Source organism: Jaculus jaculus, chromosome 8 (genome assembly GCF_020740685.1).
Source record: "Jaculus jaculus isolate mJacJac1 chromosome 8, mJacJac1.mat.Y.cur, whole genome shotgun sequence".
Lineage (NCBI taxonomy): Eukaryota > Metazoa > Chordata > Mammalia > Rodentia > Dipodidae > Jaculus > Jaculus jaculus.
The window spans coordinates 4,597,050-4,617,474 of record NC_059109.1 but is presented as its reverse complement, the minus strand read 5'-3'; the positions used below and the strand labels follow the sequence as shown (position 1 = coordinate 4,617,474).

The following is a 20,425-nucleotide window of genomic DNA, read 5'->3' as shown; positions in this document are numbered from 1 at the left end:
GCAGAAGGCCTCAGGTGCAGACAGGGACCCGTATGTCCCTGATGGTTTCTCTCCAATCAGCTCTGTCTCCTCAGTTTGCATCTCTGGTAGGCGCAGGTGTGATGCTGCTCCTGATGGTGAAAACGGGACGCTTCTTCTACAAGCTGCCCAACGTGAGTAGGCTGGATGGGTGGAGGAAGTCACTAGGAAGGGATCTGAGGTGGCATTGTGGTGGGCACAACTGTCCCCAGTGGTGGCTCCAGCTGTCTTTCTCATCCTTTTCCATCTCCAGTTAAACAAGATAACATGGGATCGATCTATCTATCTATGTATTATATATATAATACGTGTGTGTGTATTAAAGAAACATTGTTATAATAGTTATTTTTCATTGCAAAAGCTGTAAACTGGAGGCTGTAAAGCCTCCAGCCACTGAACCCAAACTCCAAATAGGTGTGCCACTTTGTGCGCATGTAGGACCTTACATGCTTGTGTTACTTTGTGTGAATGGCTTACATGGGATGTGGAGAGCTGAACATGGGTCCTTAGGTTTCTCAGGCAAGTGCCTTAACCACTAAGCTATCTCTCCAGCCCATTATTTTTTGTTTTTTCTTTTTGAGGTAGGGTCTCACGCTAGCCCAGGCTGACCTGGAATTCACTATGTAGTCTCATGTTAGCGGTGGACTCACAGCGTTGATCCTCCTGCCTCTGCCTCCCGAGTGCTGGCATTAAAGGCGTGCGCCACCCTCCAGCCACTGTGCATGCACCACTTCTGCTTCTGGCTTACGTGGGTCCTGGGGATTTGAACTTGGATTCTTTGGCTTTGCAGGCCTTAACCACTGAGCCATTTCCCCAGCCTGTTGAGGCCTTTTTTCCCCCCTTCCAACGTCTCTGAAAACCGTTCAAAGCTGAGAGATTCCCAGTGGCTGAAAGAGGAGGGTGCGGTGGGGAGGTGGTCATTCTTGCGGACGTCACCCTGGCTCCACCCTCTCCTGCGGACCTGCCATGTTCTCCTCAGCCCTGGGCACCCTCGGACAGCAATAGCAGGCTTGAGGCCAGCCAGTCCTGGTGGAATGATCAGCTCTCATTCCCAAGCAGAGGAGAAGATGGATAAAGCAGGGCTGAAAAATATTTGCCCAGTCCAGGGATCTCATGAGCACATGGAAATGTTTCTTAAGGTCAGTTAGGTCTTAAGCCAGGCAGGGTGGTGCACACTTGTGCCGCCAGCACTTGGCAAGGTGAGGCGCGATTGAGGCCAGGGCTGGAGAGACGGCTCAGCAGTGAGGGTGCTCGCCTGTGAAGCCTAAGGACGCATGTTTGACGCTCCAGATCCCACATAAACCAGACGCGCAAGGTGACACAAGTGCACAAGGTCACACGTGTGTGCAAGGTGGCACACGAGTCTGGACTTCGATTGCAGTGGCTGGAGGGCCTGTCGTACCAGTTCACCCCACTCCCCATTTGCCCCTTTCTCTCAAATAAATAAAATAACACAACTTGCCTCAGTAAACACTATTTAAAAATGCACCTTAGGCTGGAGAAATGGCTTAGTGGTTAAGGCGCTTGCCTACAAAGCCCAAGGGCTCATGTTCTACTCCCCAGATCCCACATTAGACAGATGCACAAATGTGAGGCAAGCACAAGGTCACACATGGCCACTAGGTGGCGCAAGCGTCTGAAGTTCAATTTCAGTGGCTGAGGCCCTGGCATGCCAAATATCTCTCTTGTTCTCTCTCTCTCACTCTCTAAAATAAAAATAAAATTTTTAAAAATGTACCTCAAGCCAGGCATGGTGGCACGTGCCTTTAATCCCACCATTTGGGAGGCAGAGGTAGGAGGATCACCGTGAGCTCAAGGCCACCCAGAGACTACATAGTGAATTCCAGGTCAGCCTGGGCTAGAGTGAGACCCTACCTCAAAAAACCAAAAAGAAAAAAGAAAGCACCTCATTAGTGACATTACCATAGGATATCATGATTAAACCTGAATAAAAGCCCGGTTGAAATTTTTGTAGAGTGTCTGTAAGTGAAAATTCTCTGCACTTTATCACTCCATGTGAGAATGGGTTCTAGACAGTGTGAGAGTAAGGGAGATTTCTTTGGCAATCTAGACAAGGTCAAGTAGCCAAAGATAAGAGAATTAGCCAATGGGGCCTGCTCCCTGTGGAGTCTTTGTCACACCCCGAGGGGCCGATGGCTGCCACCTTTGCTGACCCTTCCTCCTGCTCTTCTTTGGGAGAAACTCAGTGGGTGTAAGGGGGCCTGTTGCGCCTCTACTCTCTGACTCCAGCAGATCTGACCTCACCCCATGTGTGTGGCCAGTCCTGGAGGGTGGCGGGTCAAAATGGGGGGCGTTAATACCAACCACAAGCAGGAGCTCTGACACGGGGCTGGCGGCTCCTTGGTGGCTTCGAGAGGACTTGGGAATGGTGGTCCCGCAAGGAGAGCGAAGCAGGCTATGTCTTTTCCCCACAGGCTGTGCTGGCCGGGATTGTCCTCAGCAACGTCCTGCCCTACCTGGAGACCATTTACAACCTCCCCAGTCTGTGGAGGCAGGACCAGTATGACTGTGTGAGTGAGGGTGTCCCGGGAGAGGAGGGGACAGACAGAGGGGACGGCTGAAGACAGGGAAAGATGGCCAACAAAAGAAATCTGCCTCTCAGCCGCAAAGAGCACACGGGGCTCCTGGACGCCTAGGAGTTGACCCGAAAGGCTGGCGTCCAGCCAGTGGAACTCATTATGCAGATCTAGGAAGAAAGGGCTGGCCATCCATTGTGTATTTGAATAACTTTAAAAAAAAAATTTTTCTGTTCACTTTTATTTATTTGAAAATGACAGAGAGAGAGGGAGAGAAAGAGATAGACAGAGAGGGAATGGGCACACCAGGGCCTCCAGCCACTGTAAACAAACTCCAGACGCGTGCGCCCCCTTGTGCATCTGGCTAACCTGGGCCCTGGGGAAACAAGCCTTGAACCTGGGTCCTTAGGCTTCCCAGGCAAGCACTTAACTGCTAAGCCGTCTCTCCAGCCCTTGAATAACTTTTATTTATTTAGGTTTTTCAAGGTAGGGTCTCACTCTAACTGAAGCTGACCTGGAATTCACTATGGGGTCTCAGGGTGGCCTCGAACTCACAGCGATCCCCCTACCTCTGAGTGCTGGGATTCAAGACACCATGCCCAGCTCTAATGTTTGAGTTTTTAAACATAGTTTTATTTATTTATTTTCAAGCAAAGAGAGGGAGAGGGAATGAGAGTGGGAGCGCCAGGGCTTCTAGCTACTGCAAACAAACTCCAGACGCATGTGCCACCTTGTACATCTGAGTGCTGGGATTAAAGGTGAGCACCGCCATACCCAGCTTTAGAACTTTTTGTTTTGTCCTAGAGCTTTGTTTTTTGTTTTTTTTTTTTTAATGTTTTATTTTTATTTATCTATTAGAGAGAGAGAAAGAAGCAGAAAGAGAGGCAGATAGAGAATGAACACACCAGGACCTCTAGCTGCTGCATAGGTACTCCAGACACATGCACCCCCTTGTGCATCTGGCTTGCATGGCTCCTGGGGAATTGAACCTGGGTCTTTGGCTTTGCAGGCAAGTGCCTTAACCGCTAAGCTACTTCTCCAGACCTTGTCCCAGAGCTTTTATGTTGGCATTTCGCAAAGAGGAGGAGGAACATGACACCTCCTTCCCTCCAGAGCACAAGGGAAGTGGAGGGGAGGAAAAGAAGTGTTGAGCACTTTCCATCTCTGTGACAAGTTACTGACAGAAACACCTTAAAGGAGGAAAGGTTGAGCTTGGCTTAGTGCTTCAGAGTTTCCATCCAGGGTCTGCTGGTTCCATGGCGCCCTCCTGAGGCGAGGCAGGACGTGGCGGCAGGAACGTGAGACAAGGGCTGCTCGCCCCCTGCTGTCCAGGAAGCAGAGTCGAGCGGAGCGAGGGCGTGCCTCCAAGAGCCGCTCCCTGTAGCTGGCTGCCAGCGCCTCCTGTCAAACGACAAGCCCATCAGTGGATTCATCCATCCCAGAATCCCTCCTCTGACATGGCTTGTGTGAGGACGGAGCCTTCACTATATGAGCCTTTTGGGGGGGGGGACTTCATGTCCAAACCATAGCAAGATGGTGGATAGACTGTTAGGGGAGCGCAGGGGGGAGGGGGCAGAGGGAGAAGGACCTGGTATAGGCAAAGAAATAGGGAAATAGGCCAGATGGGGAGCCAGGTCCCCGAGGGGCTATGAAGGGATGTGGTCCAGTACAGACAAGGGTTAGAGTCCAGGAGGAGGGTGAGTGTCCCACGGGGCTGAAGACAGTGAGGGAAAATCTGAATGCCCGGGCTGACAGTAGCCGCTATGGAGGGAGTGAAAACTAAAGGGAGTTTCAACCTATTTGTTCCTGTGAAGACCGGAGGTTAAGGTCACCTGCTGAGAGCTATGAGAGAAGGTAGTCCAGTAGGGTCTTGAGAAGTGTGGTGGCGCACGCCTTTAATCCCAGCACTCCGGAGGCAGAGGTAGGAAGACCACTGCGAGTTCAAGGCCACCCTGAGACTCCAGAGTGAATTCCAGGTCAGCCTGGGCTACAGCGAGACCCTACCCTGGAAAAAAAAAAGCTCTGCAATAACTATTACAGGTTTTCACCACCATTTGGTGAGTTCTGGTTGGTTTTACTGATGAGATTCCAAGTGTCAACCCAACATATAAGGGAGATGTCACGGTCTCACTGTCTGTATTTTACATACAAGGACAGTGGCATCTGAGAGAAAAACTGAACAGAGGTGACCAAGGTGACCCGTCAAAGAACTGCCAGGCAGCCTCAGGGCCCAGCTGTGTATGATGACCCCAGTGTAGAGTTCCCCTGAGACCCCAGGTGTGGGAGGGAAGAAGGCAGCGGCGGTGGAGATGTGGGGACTGGCACCTTCTGCACCCTCATTTTCACAGTCTCCCTTTTCCCTTCTATCCTTTTCCCACAAGGTTGTGTGGCTGGTGACGTTCAGCTCTGCGATTTTCCTGGGACTAGACATGGGACTGCTGATTTCGTTAGTTTTCGCTTTCTTCATCATCACCGTTCGGTCACACAGGTACCTGGTCTCTGGCAGTGGGAAGTTGCCCATGGTGAGGGGCACCAGGAGCCAAGACAAGTGCATTTCCTTTCAGAACGAAAATCCTCCTCCTGGGCCAGATCCCCAACACCAACATCTATAGAAGCAGCAGCGACTATCGGGAGGTAGGGAGCCACCCCGGCCTGAGCGAGCCCCCCGGGGACCGCAGCGCACGTTCCCAGAGGGGTGGGGGGACCGTGACGCTTCGGGGACGGGCAGCTCGGAAGTAGCCACCTTCTTCCCGTGCGGCACCATTAGGACACTTCAAGGAAAGCAAGGCAGACAGAGGAGCGAGAAGCTAAGGGGTGGAGCCTAGGGGTTGGCAGGGGAACAAAGCAGGGAGAGACTAGCTGAAGAGATGGCTCAGTGGTTAAGGTACTTGTCTGCAAAGCCTGACGGCCCAGGTTTGGTTGTGCATGTAAGGTCCGATGCACAAAGTGGCACATGCGTCTGGAGCTCATTTGTAGCAACTAGAGGCCCTGGCACACCCATTCTCAATCTCTCTGTTTGCTTTATCATTATTATTATTATTTTGAGAGAGAGAATAGGCACACCAGGACCTGCAGCCTGCTACGAGTGAGCTGCAGACGCTTGCCCCTGGTGTGCACGCGCGACTTTGAAGGCTGGTGTCACCATGCCTCCGGCCACCTGGAACCTGGAGGTTTGAACATGAGTTCTTAGGCTTCGCAGGCAAGCGCCTTGATCGCAAAGTCACCTCTCCAATCCCCTTTTTTGCTTTTTGAGGTAGGGTCTATAGCCCAGGTTGACCTGGAATTCACTCTATAGTCTCAGGCTGGCCTTGAATTTATAGTGATCCTCTTGCCTCTGCCTCCTGAGTGCTAGAATTAAAGGTGTGTGCCACCACAACCAGCCTCTGCTTACAAATCAATAAATAATATTTCTGTATATATGTGTGTGTGTGTGTGTGTGTGTGTGTGTATTTTTTGTTTGTTTGTTTGTTATTGGTTTTCAAGGTAGGGTCTCACACTGGTCCAGGCTGACCTGGAATTAACTATGTAATCTCAGGGTGGCCTCAAACTCTCAGCGATCCTCCTACCTCTGCCTCTCAAGTGCTGGGATTAAAGGCATGCACCACCACACTTGGCTTTAAAAAAATATACATATATATAACATATATATATATATATATATATATATATATATATATATAATTTATTAGAGAGATAAAGAGGGGGGAGAGAGAAAGAGAGAGAGAACGGGTGCTCCAGGCCCTCCAGCCACTGCAAACAAAACTCTAGTTGCATGCGCCACCTTGTGCATCTGGTTTATGTGGGTCCTGGAGAATCGAACTGGGATCTTTTGACTTTGCAGGCAAGCGCCTTAACCACTACGCCATCTCTTCAGCCCTAAAATATATTTTTTTTAAGTGGGGGGAGGACTAGAAAGATGGTTTAGTAATTAAGGCACTTGCCTGCAAACCCAAGGACCCAGGTTCAATTCCCCAGGACACATATTAGCCAGAGGCACAAGATGGCCCATGCTTCTGGAGTTCATTTGCAGTGGCTGGATGCCCTGACATGCCCATTCTCTCTCTTTCTCTCTACCTGCCCCTTTTCCCCTGCCCTCTCCTTAATAAATAAATAAAAATAAAATATTTTTTTAAAAGTTGGGGGAGAGCTAGAGAGATGGCTTAGCAGTTAAGCACTTCCCTGTGAAGCCTAAGGACCCAGGTTCAATTCCCCAGTACCCACATAAGCCAGATGCTCAAGGTAGTGCACACATGTCAAGTTTTCAGTGGGTAGAAGAGGCCTTAGCATGTACATTCTCTCAAATTAATTAATTAATTAATTGTAGTTTTTCGAGGTAGGATCTCACTCTAGCTCAGGCTGACCTGGAATTCACTATGTAGTCTCAGGGTGGCCTTGAATTCATGGAGATCCTCCTACCTCTGCCTCCTGAGTGTTGGGATTAAAGGCATGTGCCACCATGCCTGGCTTTTTTTTTTTTTTTTTTTTTTTTTTTTTGAGGTAGGGTCTCACTGTAACCCAGGTTGACCTGAAATTCAATCTGGATTCTCAGGGTGGTCTCAAACTTACAGTGGTCTGCCTACCTCTGCCTTCTAAATTCTGGGATTAAAGGTGTGCACCACCATGCTTAGCTTTTTATTTTATTTTTCAGTGAGAGAGAGAGAATGGGTGTGTACATGCCTTTAATTCCAGCACTTGGGAGGCAGAGGTGGGAGGATTGCTGTGGGTTCAAGGTCAGCCTGAGACGACAAAGGAAATTGCAGGAGAGCCTGGGCTACAGCAAGACTGTATCTCAAAAAAAGGGGAGGGGAGAGGAAGGAAGAGGAGTTGGAAAGATGGCTTAGTGGTTAAAGCACTTGCCTGCAAGGCCAAAGGACCTCAGTTCAATTCCCCAGGACCCATGTAAGCCAGATGCACACGGTGGCACATGCATCTGGAGTTTGCAGTGGCTGCAGGCCTTGGCACGCCCATTCTTTTTCTCTCTCTCTCTCTTTCTCTCTCTCTCTTCCTCTTTCTCTCTCTCCAATAAATCAATAAGAATAAAAAGCATAATTATTTTTTAAAGCAGGGGTGAAACAGGCACGCAGAATTTTCTAGATCTTGGCTCTCACAGGGAGGGGCAGGCAGCACAGAGATGTCTCTACCACTCGCTCCCGTCTGGCCCAGCAGGTGCTGCATTTCCCTGGGGTGAAAATCTTCCAGTGCTGCAACTCGGTCACCTTCGTCAACGTGTACCAGCTGAGGCACAAGCTGCTGAAGGAGGTAACCTCCGCCCCTTGCCCCTGCCCTTGCCCCTGCCCACGCGGCCTGCCTCCCGCCACCCCTGCTTGAGAGCCCGCTTCTGTCTTACAGACCAACATGGTGAGGGTGCCTCTGACCGAAGAAGAAGTGTTCCAGCTGTTTAACGACAGTGAGACCACCCTGCAGGACAACAACATCTGTAGGTGCTTCTGTGACTGTGATGAGATGGAGCTCCCGCCCAGGGTAAGGCCTGCCTCGCCTTGCCTTTTTCGGATTTTTTTACATTTTTATTTATTTATTTATTTATTTTATTTATTTTATTTTTTTTGAGGTAGGGTCTCACCCTGGCTCAGGCTGACCTGGAATTCATTCTGTACTCACAGGCTGGCCTCGAACTCACAGCAGTCCTCCCACCTCTGCCTCCAAGTGCTGGGATTAGAGGTCCAGGTTCCTGCATTTTATTTTCAAAGAGCACTAGCTATTTCCTTTAAGAATAAAAAGGTCAGCCAGGGGACTGGAGAGATGGCTTAGCAGTTAAAGGCATTTGCCTGCAAAGCAAAAGGACCTTGGTTTGATTCCCCACAGGACCCACATAAAACAGATGCACAAGGGGGCTCACTTGGAGTTCACTTGCAGTGGATGGAGGCCCTAGCATGCCCATTCTCTTTCTCCCTCCGTCTACCTCTTTCTCTCAAATAAATAAATAAAAATAAAGTTAAAAAAAAAAGTCAGCCCGGCATGGTGGTGCATGCCTTTAACCCCAGCAATTTGGAAAGCAAAGGTAGAAGGATCACTGTGAGCCTGGAGTAGATTGAAACCCTACCTTGAAAAATAAAGGGGGGGTCTAGAGAGATGGCTTAGTGGTTAAGGCACTTGCCTGCAAAGCCAAAGGACTCAGGTTCAGTTCCCCACAATCCATGTAGGCAGGTGTACATGAGGGCGCATGTGTCTGGAGTTGGTTTGCAGTGGCTGGAGGTCGTGGAGCGCTCATTCCTCCTTTCTTTAATAATAATAAATGAGAATGGTTTCCTGAGGTCGGCTCTCACTCCAGCCCAGGCTGACCTAGAATTCACTGTGTAGTCTCAGGGTGGCCTCGAACTCACACTGATCCTCCTACCTCTGCCTCCTGAGTGCTGGGATTAAAGGTGTGCACCACCACGCCCGGAATTAAAATATTTTTTTTTAAAAAAAGAGAGACATGGAAAGATCTAGTCCACGGAGACATTTCACTGGAGAGAGAGGGAAGGGAGCTCATGGGAAGTGACAGCATTTCTGCAAGTGCTTCTGGCCTTCCTTGGAGTCTGACCACCATCCTTCTGTGCCCGCCCTCTTCCAGATTATGTACGTAGAACGGTTCGAAAATAAAGAGGATTATGACGCCTCGTCCATCAACCTGATCCGCTGCTCCTTTTTGGGCAGTAGGGACGCAAGCCAAAACACCTCTGAAGAGCAGGTGCCATACACAGTGGCTTCGCCATCCCAGAGGAACCAAGGGCAGAGCTTCCAGGGCAGTGGCTGGATTTCCAGCCACCCCGTGAGAAACAGTGAGGTGTCACTGGAAGGTGCAGAAAACGCGGGGCAGGGCAGAGCCGCCACCAGGCCGTACTCAGACACCTCGCTCCCGGCCAGCATCCACACCGTCATCCTGGACTTCTCCATGGTCCACTACGTGGACTCCAGGGCTCTGGTTGTGTTAAGGCAGGTAAGTACTGCGGAAGATTTGCATGTGCTCTGATCCCCTCCCACCACCCACACCCACCTACTCCGTACCGATTTAAGTATGGCGGGACTGCGGCAGGACAGCTAGAGAACGGGACGCCGAAGGTGGTTCAAGTCAATCAGATCAAAAGAAAAGGATCCAGCTCTGATTTGTTGAACTGGAAGGTTGGTTCAGCAGCCATGATCATTTGTTATAAGTCTGGGGGAGGGTTTTCAAGGTAGGGTCTCGCTCTAGCCCTAGCAGACCTGGCATTCACTATGTAGTCTCAGTCTGGCCTTGAACTCATGGTGATCCTCCTACTGCCTCCCGAGTGCTGGGACTAAAGATAGGCACCACTCTGCCCGGCTCATTTATTTATTTCTTTTCTTTTTTCAAGGTAGGGTCTTGCTACAGCCCTGGCTGACCTCGAATTTACTGTGTAGTCTCAGGGTGGCCTCAGACTCACGGCAATTGTCCACCTCTGCCTACCAAGTGCTGGGATTCAAGGAGTGTGCCACCATGCCCAGCTCATTTATTATTTTTTCAAAGAATAATTATAAAGGAAACTTGAGTGTCATGACACGCACCTTTAATTCCAGCACTCAGGAGGCTGAGGTAGTAGGATTATTTTTTTAATAGTATTTATTTATTTATTTAACAGAGAGAAAGAGGGAGAGAGAGAGAATGGGCACGCCAGGGTTCCAGCCACTGCAAACAAACTCCAGACGCATGTGCCCCCTTGTGCATCTGGCTTATGTGGGTCCTGGGGAATTGAATCCGGGCCCTTTGGCTTTGCAGACAAGTACCTTAACTGCTAAGCCATCCCTTCAGCCCCAGGTAGTAGGATCACTGTGAGTTCGAGGCCAGCCTGAGACAACACAGTGAACTCCAAGTCAGCCAGGGCTAGAGTGAGACCCTGCCTCGAAAAGCTGAAAGAAAGAAAGAAAGAAGGAGGGAGGGAGGGAAGGAGGGAGGAAGAAGAGGAAGAGGAAGGGAAGGAAGAATGAAGGAAGAAGGAAGGAAGGAAGTAGAGATGGTTTAGCGGTTAAGGCTCTTGCCTGCAAAGCCTAAGAATTCAAGTTTGAATCTCTAGGTCCCACACATAAGCCAGATGCACAGTGATGCAAGCATGCAATGTCACACATGCATAAGGGAGTGTTCGTTTACAGCTGCTGAAGGCCCTGGCGCCAATCTCTCCCTCTCCCTCAAATAGCTATTAAAGAAAGAAGTTGGGTGTGGTGGCGCACGCCTTTAATCCCAACACTTGGGAGGCAGAGGTAGGTGGATTGCTGTGACTTCCAGGCCACCCTGAGACTACATAGTGAATTCTAGGTCCGCCTGGACTAGAGTAAGACCCTACCTTGAAAAACCAAAGAGAGAGAGAGAGAGAAGGAAGGAAAGAAAGAAAGAAAGAAAACTTAATACAATTGCAGCAAATCTTTTCAAGGAGTAGGCTTGGATATTACAGGAAAAAAAGCTGACCAAGAATTTCCCACTGTTAAGCTGCTCTGCCCCAGCCAGACACCACGGTACACCATCCTCAGGCTTGAAGAGGTTGGGAGAAAAGACATTCCAGCCTGATGTGTTTTTACAGGACATACTGCCCCCTCCTCCAACAAACATGCTTTTTTCTTCATTATCTTCTAACTTCAGACAGAAGGGCAGAAAAAGAAAGAGAAAGAAAGAAAGAAATGAAAAGGAAGCTGAGCGTTGTGGTGCACGCCTCTAATCCCAGCACTTGGGAGGCAGAGGTAGGAGGATTACCGTGAGTTCGAGGCCACCCTGAGACTACAGAGTTAATTCCAGGTCAGCCTGGGCTACAGTGAGACCCTATCTCAAAAAAAAAAAAAAAAAGCACAGAAGGGTTGGAGGCTCAATGGTTACAAAACCTGCCAGCCTGGATTCAGTTCTCCAATATCCATGTAAAGCCAGATGTAAAATATGGTGCATATGTCTGGAGGTTTTTTCTTCCTTGTTTTTTTTTTTTTTTTGAGGGAAGGTCTCACTCTAGCCCAGGCTGGCCTGGAATTCACTTTATCATCTCAAGCTGGCCTCGAACTCACAGTGTCCTCCTACCTCTGCAGGGACTAAAGATGTATACCACCATGTGACATGAAGTTTTTATTTATTTTTTTTTTCTGCAATGGCAAGAGGCCCTGGTACTCCCACTTCCACAAACACAAATATACAAGCATGCGAATTAAAAATATTCAGAAGGGCTGGAGAGATGGCTTAGCGGTTAAGCGCTTGCCTGTGAAGCCTAAGGACCCCGGTTCGAGGCTCTGTTCCCCAGGTCCCACGTTAGCCAGATGCACAAGGGGGCGCACGCGTCTGGGGTTCGTTTGCAGAGGCTGGAGGCCCTGGCATGCCCATTCTGTCTCTCTCCCTCTATCTGTCTTTCTCTCTGTGTCTGTCGCTCTCAAATAAATAAATAAATTAATTAAAAAAAAATATTCAGAAAATGACAAGATCATCTTCTTTCAAAGTCTATGTCCCTAAGTCCTGTCTACTGTTCCCATGTTTTGTTTTGTTTTGTTTTTCGAGGTAGGGTCTCACTCTGGTCCAGGCTGACTTGGAATTCACTATGGAGTCTCAGGGTGGCCTCGAACTCACGGCAATCCTCCTACCTCTGCCTCCCGAGTGCTGGGATTAAAGGCGTGTGCCACCACGCCCGGCTCCTCCTAGGTTCTTTGACAATTCTCTACTCCCCCTGCAGAACAGCCTCCTTAGAGACAGTCGGCCAAAGGGCTCTGTTGTTTTGACGTCTCCCATGCACATGCACGTGCACGGCATGCACTCATCTGCTGCCCATGGAGCACTACCCTACTTCTGCACCTGTGGGCCGTGGCTTGAGTTTACGCCCCGACCCTCCAATACTCATGGCATGCTGTGCTGCGCCAACCCTGTGAGCTATGCTTCTTTGACTGGTTTGTGCTGTTTTGTCTTTGGATTCCATGTCATTCTATCTTCTTTTTTTTTTTTTTTTTTTGAGGTAGGGTCTCACTCTAGCCCAGGCTGACCTGGACTTCACTATGTAGTCTCAGGGCTGGCCTCGATTTTATGGCAATCCTGCTACCTCTGCCTCCCGAGTGCTGGGGTTAAAGGCGTGCGCCTCCACGCCGGCTTTTCATTCTATCTTCTTATTCCTAGAGGAATATAATTCAGTGCTCTCTTAAGGGAGTCTAGACCTTCTCCGGTCTGAGGCTGCCAGAAGTTTTTCAGAGCCGTGAGAACCCTAGTTTGGCTGGTCACTATCCATCTGACATAGGCAGGCCACTAAGTCGCAGTGGGTCTCTGTTTCTTCATCTATAAGGTGAGAGGCTTGGCAGGGATTAGCAGGCCTGGAGAGATGGCTCAGCAGGTAAGGCACTTGCCTGCTAAGTCTAACGACCCAGGTTAGATTCCCCAGTGTCCACATAAAGACAGATATATAAAGTGATGCAGGTATCTAGAGTTCATTTGCAGTGGCTAGAGGCCCTGGCACACTCGTTCTCTCTCTCTGCAAAGTAAAAGTAAAAATAAATAAATAAATAAATAAATAAGGAAAAAGAGAGATTAGCATCAAGAGCTTTTGTGGCCTGCAAATATAGGTTATGTATGGCTCAGTTGGTTCAGTGGGTAGAATGCCTGATGCACATGCACAGAGCCTGGGTGTGACCCCAGCGCTATATTAAGCCAGGCATGGTGGCGCACACCTATAATCTCAGCACCTGGGATATAGAGGCAGAAGGAAAAGAAGTTCAAGGTTATCCTTAGAGTTGGAAGTCAGCCCAGGCTGCACAAAACAGCATCTGGAAGAACAGAGAGAGAGAGAGAGAGAGAGAGAGAGAGAGAGAGGAAGAGATCCTGTCTATGAGATCCTTTCCCCCCACACACACACCATTTTCAGGCTCAGTCATAAGTCATATTTGATCATCTCTCATCTCAGGGCTTGGTCACTTTGGGACACCAGGCACTGTCTGTCACTCCTCTTTTACTTCCTTGTTAGCAGATTCTGCAGGTCCTGGGCCATGGCATCAGATATCCACATCTGGCCTGTTTCTGATTCATCCCAGTAAAGGCATATGAGACACCTTTGCCTTACAACTGTAGAACAGTCCTGGCTCCCTTTTATATCCTAAACACATATTTTTCTTTTCTTTTTTCTTTTTTTTTTTTCGAGGTAGGGTCTCACTCTAGCCCAGGCTGACCTGGAATTCACGATGGAGTCTCAGGCTGGCCTCGAACTCACAGCAATCCTTCTACCTCTGCCTCCCAAGTGCTGGGATTAAAGATGTGCACCACCACGCCTAGCTTTTCTTTATTCTTTTGTCATTCTGTGTAATTTTAAAAAAATATTTATTCAGTTTGAGAGAGAGAGAGAGGATGCCAGGGCCTCCCACCTCTGCAAACGAACTCCACATGTAGCATTTTGTTCATCTGGCTTTATGTGAGTAGTGGGGAATTTAGACCCTCCGTGGACAGTCTTTGCAAGCAAGTGCCTTGAACTGCTGAGCCATCTATCTCAACAGCCCTCTGTGTACTTTTTTTTTCTTTTTTGATTTTTGAGGTAGGGTCTCGCTCTAGCCCAGGCTGACCCGGAATTCACTATGGAGTCTCAGGGTGGCCTCAAACTCACAGCGATCCTCCTACCTCTGCCTCCTGAGTGCTGGGATTAAAGGCGTGCGCCACCACGCCCAGCTTTGTGTACATTTTTTTTTTTCCAGGTAGAGTCTCACTCTAGCTCAGGCTGACTTGGGATTCACTATGTATTCCCAGGGTGGTCTTGAACTCACAGTGATCCTCCTATCTCTGCCTCCTGAGTGCTGGACACAATCGTCCACTCTTCTTGGACAAGCACCCAATTTAAGCTTCTTAATTCATGGTGCTTCCCTTCCCCATTTGTAGTCACTTACGGTACTTGTGTTTGATGACTCTGCTAATTACTGTGTAATCAAGAATGACTTCCTTGTTTTCTCTTAGAAGTCCATTTTATTTGTCTCTTTGGACATTTTAACTTAGTGCTCAGGGTTGAAGTCTACCCAATCTCAAGAGTGTTCAGGTTAGTGTGGACTTGCTCTGAATTGAACTTTAAGGTTTATTGCCCAGAGCTTATAAAGTGGTTAAAGGAAAGGTGAGGTTTGGATCTGATGTTTACTCATCTGGAACTAACGATGTGCTGCTTTAGTCCGGCAAATGCGACTTTGCAGGGCATTTTCTGGATCAGATCCAGCAGGCTTCTGCCTTCTGTTCCCCTCTATATCGCTTGGTCATCTCTGGTCCGCACATTACTTCCTCTTCCTGGTGAACTCCAGGGAACAGGGAGGTCACCAGCAACCAAAATGCCAAGATAGGTCATTCATGACCACGCTCAGGAATGCTCCCGCGGCACGTGTGCCCGTCTCTCTCCCGGGGCTCCCTCACACCCTCGTTCTCTCTTATGGAGACAGCAGAAAGCAGAGGTCAAGGCCCTGAGATCACAGGACCACCATCACCTTCACTAGCCTGCCAAGACTGAGGGAGGAATGTCCCAAAGGACCTGAGCCCCACTCGAGGTTTTCCACACTTTTTATACTAAAGAACAATGTGTGGTAATGTTGACCATATGTGGCAAAATGTGATTGGTGACTTGTGACTCTAGGCAGGGCAGGGTTCCCAGGGGAGGCAGGGGAAGGCAAGCCGGAGGACGGTAACCAGCCTGCTGCACGTGCCCATTGGATGTTATACGAAGCCCTCACTGGGCATGGTGGTGCACACCTATAATCCCAGTACGTGGGAGGCTGAGGCAGGAGGATCGCTGTGAGTTCGAGGTCACTCTGAGAGTACATAGTGAATTCCAGGTCAGCCTGGGCTACAATGAAAACCTACCTCAAAACAACAACAACCCCCCCCAAAAAGAAGCCCTCCTTGTCATTGTCCCTCCATCTACTATGAGACAGCCCAGTTCTCTTCTGTGTCCCCAGCACTTTCAGCATTTCTGGGCATTCAAGAATTCATTCATCCAGGCCTGGAGAGATGGCTTAGTGGTTAAGATGCTTGCCTGCCAAGCCAAAGGACCTTGGTTCGATTCCCCAGAACCCATGTAAGCCAGATCCACAAGGTGGCGCACGCATCTGGAGTTTGTTTGCAGTGGCTGGAGGCCCTGGCGTGCCCATTCTTTCTCTCTCTGTTTCTCTCTTCTCTCTCTCTCTCTACACCTGCCTCTTTCTGTCTCCCAAATAAATAAATAAAAATTTAAAAATTCATTCATCCACTGAGATCCTGCCTCAAAAAAAAAATAAAATAAAATAAAGATAAGGGGTCCTCTCTCCTCATCTTAATCTGGAAAATCCTCAGGGACATCCCCAGAAGTTTGTTTCCCTGGTGATTCTAAATCCTGTCCAGTTGACAACCAGAGATTAACCATCTCTTTATAAATGTATGTATGTGTGTATGTGTGTGTGTGTGTATGTGTGTATGTGTATATGTACATGTGTATGTATGTGTGTATGTGTATATGTATATGTATGTGTGTGTATGTATGTGTGTGTGTATGTGTGTATGTGTGTGTGTATGTGTGTATGTATGTGTGTGTATGTGTATATGTATGTGTGTATATGTATGTGTGTGTATATGTATGTGTGTATGTGTATGTGTGTGTGTATGTGTACGTAGTTTTTCCTGCTACATGTGGTGGTGCACACCCATAACCTCAGCACTTCGAAGGTGGAGGTGGAGGATCAGAAGTTCAAGATCATCCTTGGATACATAGTTTGAGGCCAGCCTGGACTCCATGAGGCCATTTCTCAAAAAACAAAAACAGGGCTGAAGAGATGGCTTAGCGGTTAAAGTATTTACCTGCAAAACCAAAGGACACAGGTTCGATTCCCCAAGACCCACGTAAAGCCAGATGCACAAGGTGATACATGAGTCTGGAGTTCACAGTGGCTGGAGGCCCTAGCGTGCCCATTCTCTTCCTCTCTCTGTCTCTGTCTCTCTCTCTCTGTCTCTCTCTCTCTCTCTGTCTCTCTCTCCTTCTCAAATAAAATAAAAATTTTAAAACTCATTCATGCAACGAGTGTAGACTGGGAAGCAAGGTGCACGTGGCCCAGGCAGGGGGCGGGGCAGAGGGGCTTCGGACCTGGGCTTAGCAGGACCCCCTGACTCGGGCTCGCTCTCCCTGCAGATGTGCAATGCTTTCCAAAACGCCAACATTGTGGTGCTCATTGCTGGGTGTCACCGTGAGTATCCTTCACCCCATGCCAGGGCTTTGTCTTGCACCCCGGGGTCTCTGCTCCCCAGGCGCTGACACTGTGTTCCGGGTTTGGTTCATAGCGTCTGTGGTCAGGGCATTTGAGAAGAATGATTTCTTTGACCATGGCATCACCAAAGCCCAGCTCTTCCTGAGTCTGCACGACGCTGTGCTGTCCGCCTTGGCGAAGAAGTTGCCAGAGCCCTCTGAGTTAAGCGTGGACGAATCTGAGACTGTGATACAGGATACCTACTCAGAATCAGACAAGGTTAGATGATGTGAGGCCTTGGGGGAAACGCGGGGTGGGGGGAACACCTGGTGAGGTGGAGGTGAACAGTGCCCAGGAGAGGTTTTTATTGTCCATGTCCTAGAATCTAAGATGTCAAAACACTCCCCAACCAGCTGGGACATAGCACGGGACCTGAGCCTCCATGGTGCCCCCATTGCCAAGGCATCCAGGTTCCATCCAGGACCCATCCCCAGAGAGAGGGCGTGCCCGGCGTGATAGAGGCCTCAAGCACCCTTGTACCTCTAATTGGTTTTGGCTCGTACTGTACCTAGATATTTGGAGCACCCTCCTTAGACAGACCTTTAGAACCCACCTCACTCCAACCTTGGGGTGAATAATAAGACTGGTGAAATGGAAGAAGTGGGCATCTGCTGTCCCTGTACCCTTCCTGTTACGTGCACTGTGAGTAATGGGACATTTATTCAACTTAACCAAAGGCAAAGGAGATGTGTAAGTCAGAAGATTTGCTCCTTTATTAATGCTAAGTAAAGACCTGGTGTGCTCCAGAGCTTTCTTGCCAGAATCTGCATAGGCCAAAGGTTACTCCCCAAAATAAAATTAAAACACATACATCAAGTCTATTAAGATTTTTTTTTTCAAGGCTGGAGAGATGGCTTATTGGTTAAGGTACTTACCTGTAAAGTCTAATGACCCCAGTTTGAATCCCCAGGACCCATGTAAGCCGGATGCACAAGGTGGTACATGCGTCTGGAGTTTGTTTGCATTGGCTGGAGGCCCTGGTGTGCCCATTCTCTCTTTTTCTCTCACTCAAATAAATAAATGAACAAATAAAAATAAAATTTCACCAGGCGTGGTGGTGCACACCTTTAATCCCAGCATTCGGGAAGCAGAGGTTAGGAGGATTGCTGTGAGTTCGAGGCCACCCTGAAACTCCATAATGAATTCCAGGTCAGCCTGGGCTAGAGTGAGACCCTACCTCGAAAAAAAAAAATTTTTTTTTTCGATCAAATCTCTGATGATTTTTGTGTGTTTGATTTTTTTTTTTTTTCTTTGAGGTAGGGTCTCAGTCTAGCCAAGGCTGACCTGGAATTCACTATGAAGTCTCAAGGTGGCCTCAAACTTACAGTGGTCCTCCTACCTCTATCTCCCAAGTGTTGGGATTACAGGGATGTGCCACCACTCCCGGCCTCTGATGCTTTTTGACTTGCTAGGTTTTGGTAATGTTTGAATTTTTAAAAATATTTTTATTGGGCTGGAGAGATGGCTTAGTGGTTAAGCACTCGCCTGTGAAGCCTAAGGACCCCGGTTCGAGGCTCGGTTCCCCAGGTCCCACGTTAGCCAGATGCACAAGGGGGCGCACGTGTCTGGAGTTCGTTTGCAGTGGCTGGAAGCCCTGGCGCGCCCATTCTCTCTCTCTCCTTCTATCTGTCTTTCTCTCTGTGTCTGTCGCTCTCAAATAAATAAAGAAAGAAAGAACAACAAAAAAATTTTAATATTTTTATTTAGGCACACCTTTGGGTGTGCCTGTGAGGACTTCCCCAAACATTGAGGAGGAAAGCTCCATCCTGACTGTGGGTGGTAGCATCCCAGGAGCTAGGGTCACAGACTAAATAAGGAAGGAAAAAGGGAGAGTCAGATGCCTGCAGCATTCATCCTTCTCTCCTTTCTGCTCCCTCAGGATGGGAGCAGCTGCAGCAGCTCCTGTTGCCCAAACCCATTCCTGCTGCCATGTACTTCCCACCATGATGGACTGAATAATCAAACGGTGATCCAAAATAAATCCTTCCTCTCTTGAAAAAAAATATTTTTATTTATTTACTTGCAAGCAGAGAGAGAGAAAGAGAATGAACGAGAATGGGTGTGCCAAGGCCTCTAGCCACTGCAAACAAACTCCAGACTCATGTGCCACCTTGTGCATCTGGCTTGTCTGGCTTATGTGGGTACTGGGGAATCAAACCTGGGTCCTTAGGCTTCACAAGCAAGCACCTTAACTGCTAAGCCACCTCTCCAGCATGACTTTTTTTTCTCTCTTTCTCCCTTCCTTCCTTCCTTTCTTTCTAATTTATTAGAGAAAGAAAGAGTTAGAGAGAGAGAATGGGTACATCAGGGCCTCCAGCCACTGCAAACAAACTCCAGATGTGTGCATCTGGTTTATGTAGGTCCTGGGGAATCAAATCTGGGTCCTTTGGCTTTGCAGACAAATGCCTTAATCACTTAGCCATCCTTCAGCCCCTGAGTATTTCTTACATATGAGTAATCCAAACTGCTCAAGAAGCTGAAGCAACAAACTCCAGACACGTGCACCACCTTGTACATCTGGCATTATGTGAGTACTAGGGAATCAGACTCAGGTCTTTAGGCTTTACTGGTGGGTACCTTAACTGCTGAGCCATCTCTCCAGCCCAGAACTTTTTTAAAAAAATTATCTAGCCAGCTATTTTCCCTTCCATCCATCAGATCTGACTTTTCCCATAAAATAAAACACATACATACTCATTAAAAGGTAATTGTAGCTTGGTGTGGGGGCGCACACCTTTAATCCCAGCACTTAGGAGGCAGAGGTAGGAAGATCAACATGAATTCAAGGCCATCCTGAGACTACATAATGAATTCCAGGCCAGCCTGGACTAGAATGAAACCCTACCTCAAACAAACAAACAAACAAAGGTAATTCTTGGGGCTGGAGAGATGACTTACCAGTTAAGGCACTTGCCTGTGTAGCCTAAGGACACAGGTTTGATTCGCCAGAACCTACCTACATAAGCCAGATCTACAAGGTGGAACATGTGTTGGAGTTTGTTTATAGTGGCTAGGGGCCCTGACGTGCCCATATTCTCTCTCTCTCTCTTTCTTTCTCTCTCTCTCTCTCTCTCTCTCTTTCTCTCTGTGTCTCTCTCACAAATTTTTTTTTTTTTTAAAAAAAGTTAATTCTAGAGCTGGGTGTGGTGGCACACACATTTAATCCCAGCACTCAGGAGGCAGAGGTAGGAGGATCACCGTGAGTTTGAGGCCACCCTGAGACTACATAGTTAATTCCAGGTCAGCCTGGGCCAGAGTGAGACCCTACCTCGAAAAAACAAAAAACAAACAAACAAAAAAAGTAATTCTAGTCAGGTGTGGTGGCACACACCTTTAATTCCAAGCACTCAGGAGGCAGAAGTAGGAGGATTTCTGTGAGTTCATGACAAGCCTGAGACTACATAGTGAGTTCCATGTCAGCCTGGGCTAGAGTGAGACCCTACCTTAGAAAAAAAAGGGGGCTGGAGAGATGGCTTAGCAGTTAAGGTACTTGCCTCCAAACCCAAAGGACCCAGGTTCAATTCCTCAAGACCCACATAAACCAGGTACACAAGGTGGCGCATACATCTGGAGCTCATCTGCAGCTGCTGGAAGCCCTGGCATGTCCATTTTCTCTATCTGCCTTTTTCTCTCTCTCAAATAAATAAAAATAAAATATTTAACAATAAATAAAC

The 20,425-nt window shown here is 48.4% G+C and overlaps 1 protein-coding gene across 2 annotated transcripts in view; it reads left to right on the top strand.

Moving 5' to 3' along the window:
• Positions 1-20,425, top strand: part of Slc26a8 (solute carrier family 26 member 8) — a 63,988-nt gene that overhangs the window by 39,776 nt on the left and 3,787 nt on the right. The window contains exons 11-19 of one of the 2 annotated variants that reach the window (XM_045156789.1): positions 75-152; positions 2,454-2,549; positions 4,937-5,043; positions 5,120-5,189; positions 7,719-7,814; positions 7,905-8,036; positions 9,130-9,495; positions 16,637-16,691; positions 16,786-16,970. In XM_045156789.1, coding sequence (XP_045012724.1) covers positions 75-152; positions 2,454-2,549; positions 4,937-5,043; positions 5,120-5,189; positions 7,719-7,814; positions 7,905-8,036; positions 9,130-9,495; positions 16,637-16,691; positions 16,786-16,970 — 1,185 coding nt within the window. The remainder of the gene's footprint in view (positions 1-74; positions 153-2,453; positions 2,550-4,936; positions 5,044-5,119; positions 5,190-7,718; positions 7,815-7,904; positions 8,037-9,129; positions 9,496-16,636; positions 16,692-16,785; positions 16,971-20,425) is intronic. The other variant, XM_045156788.1, reaches the window with a different exon arrangement.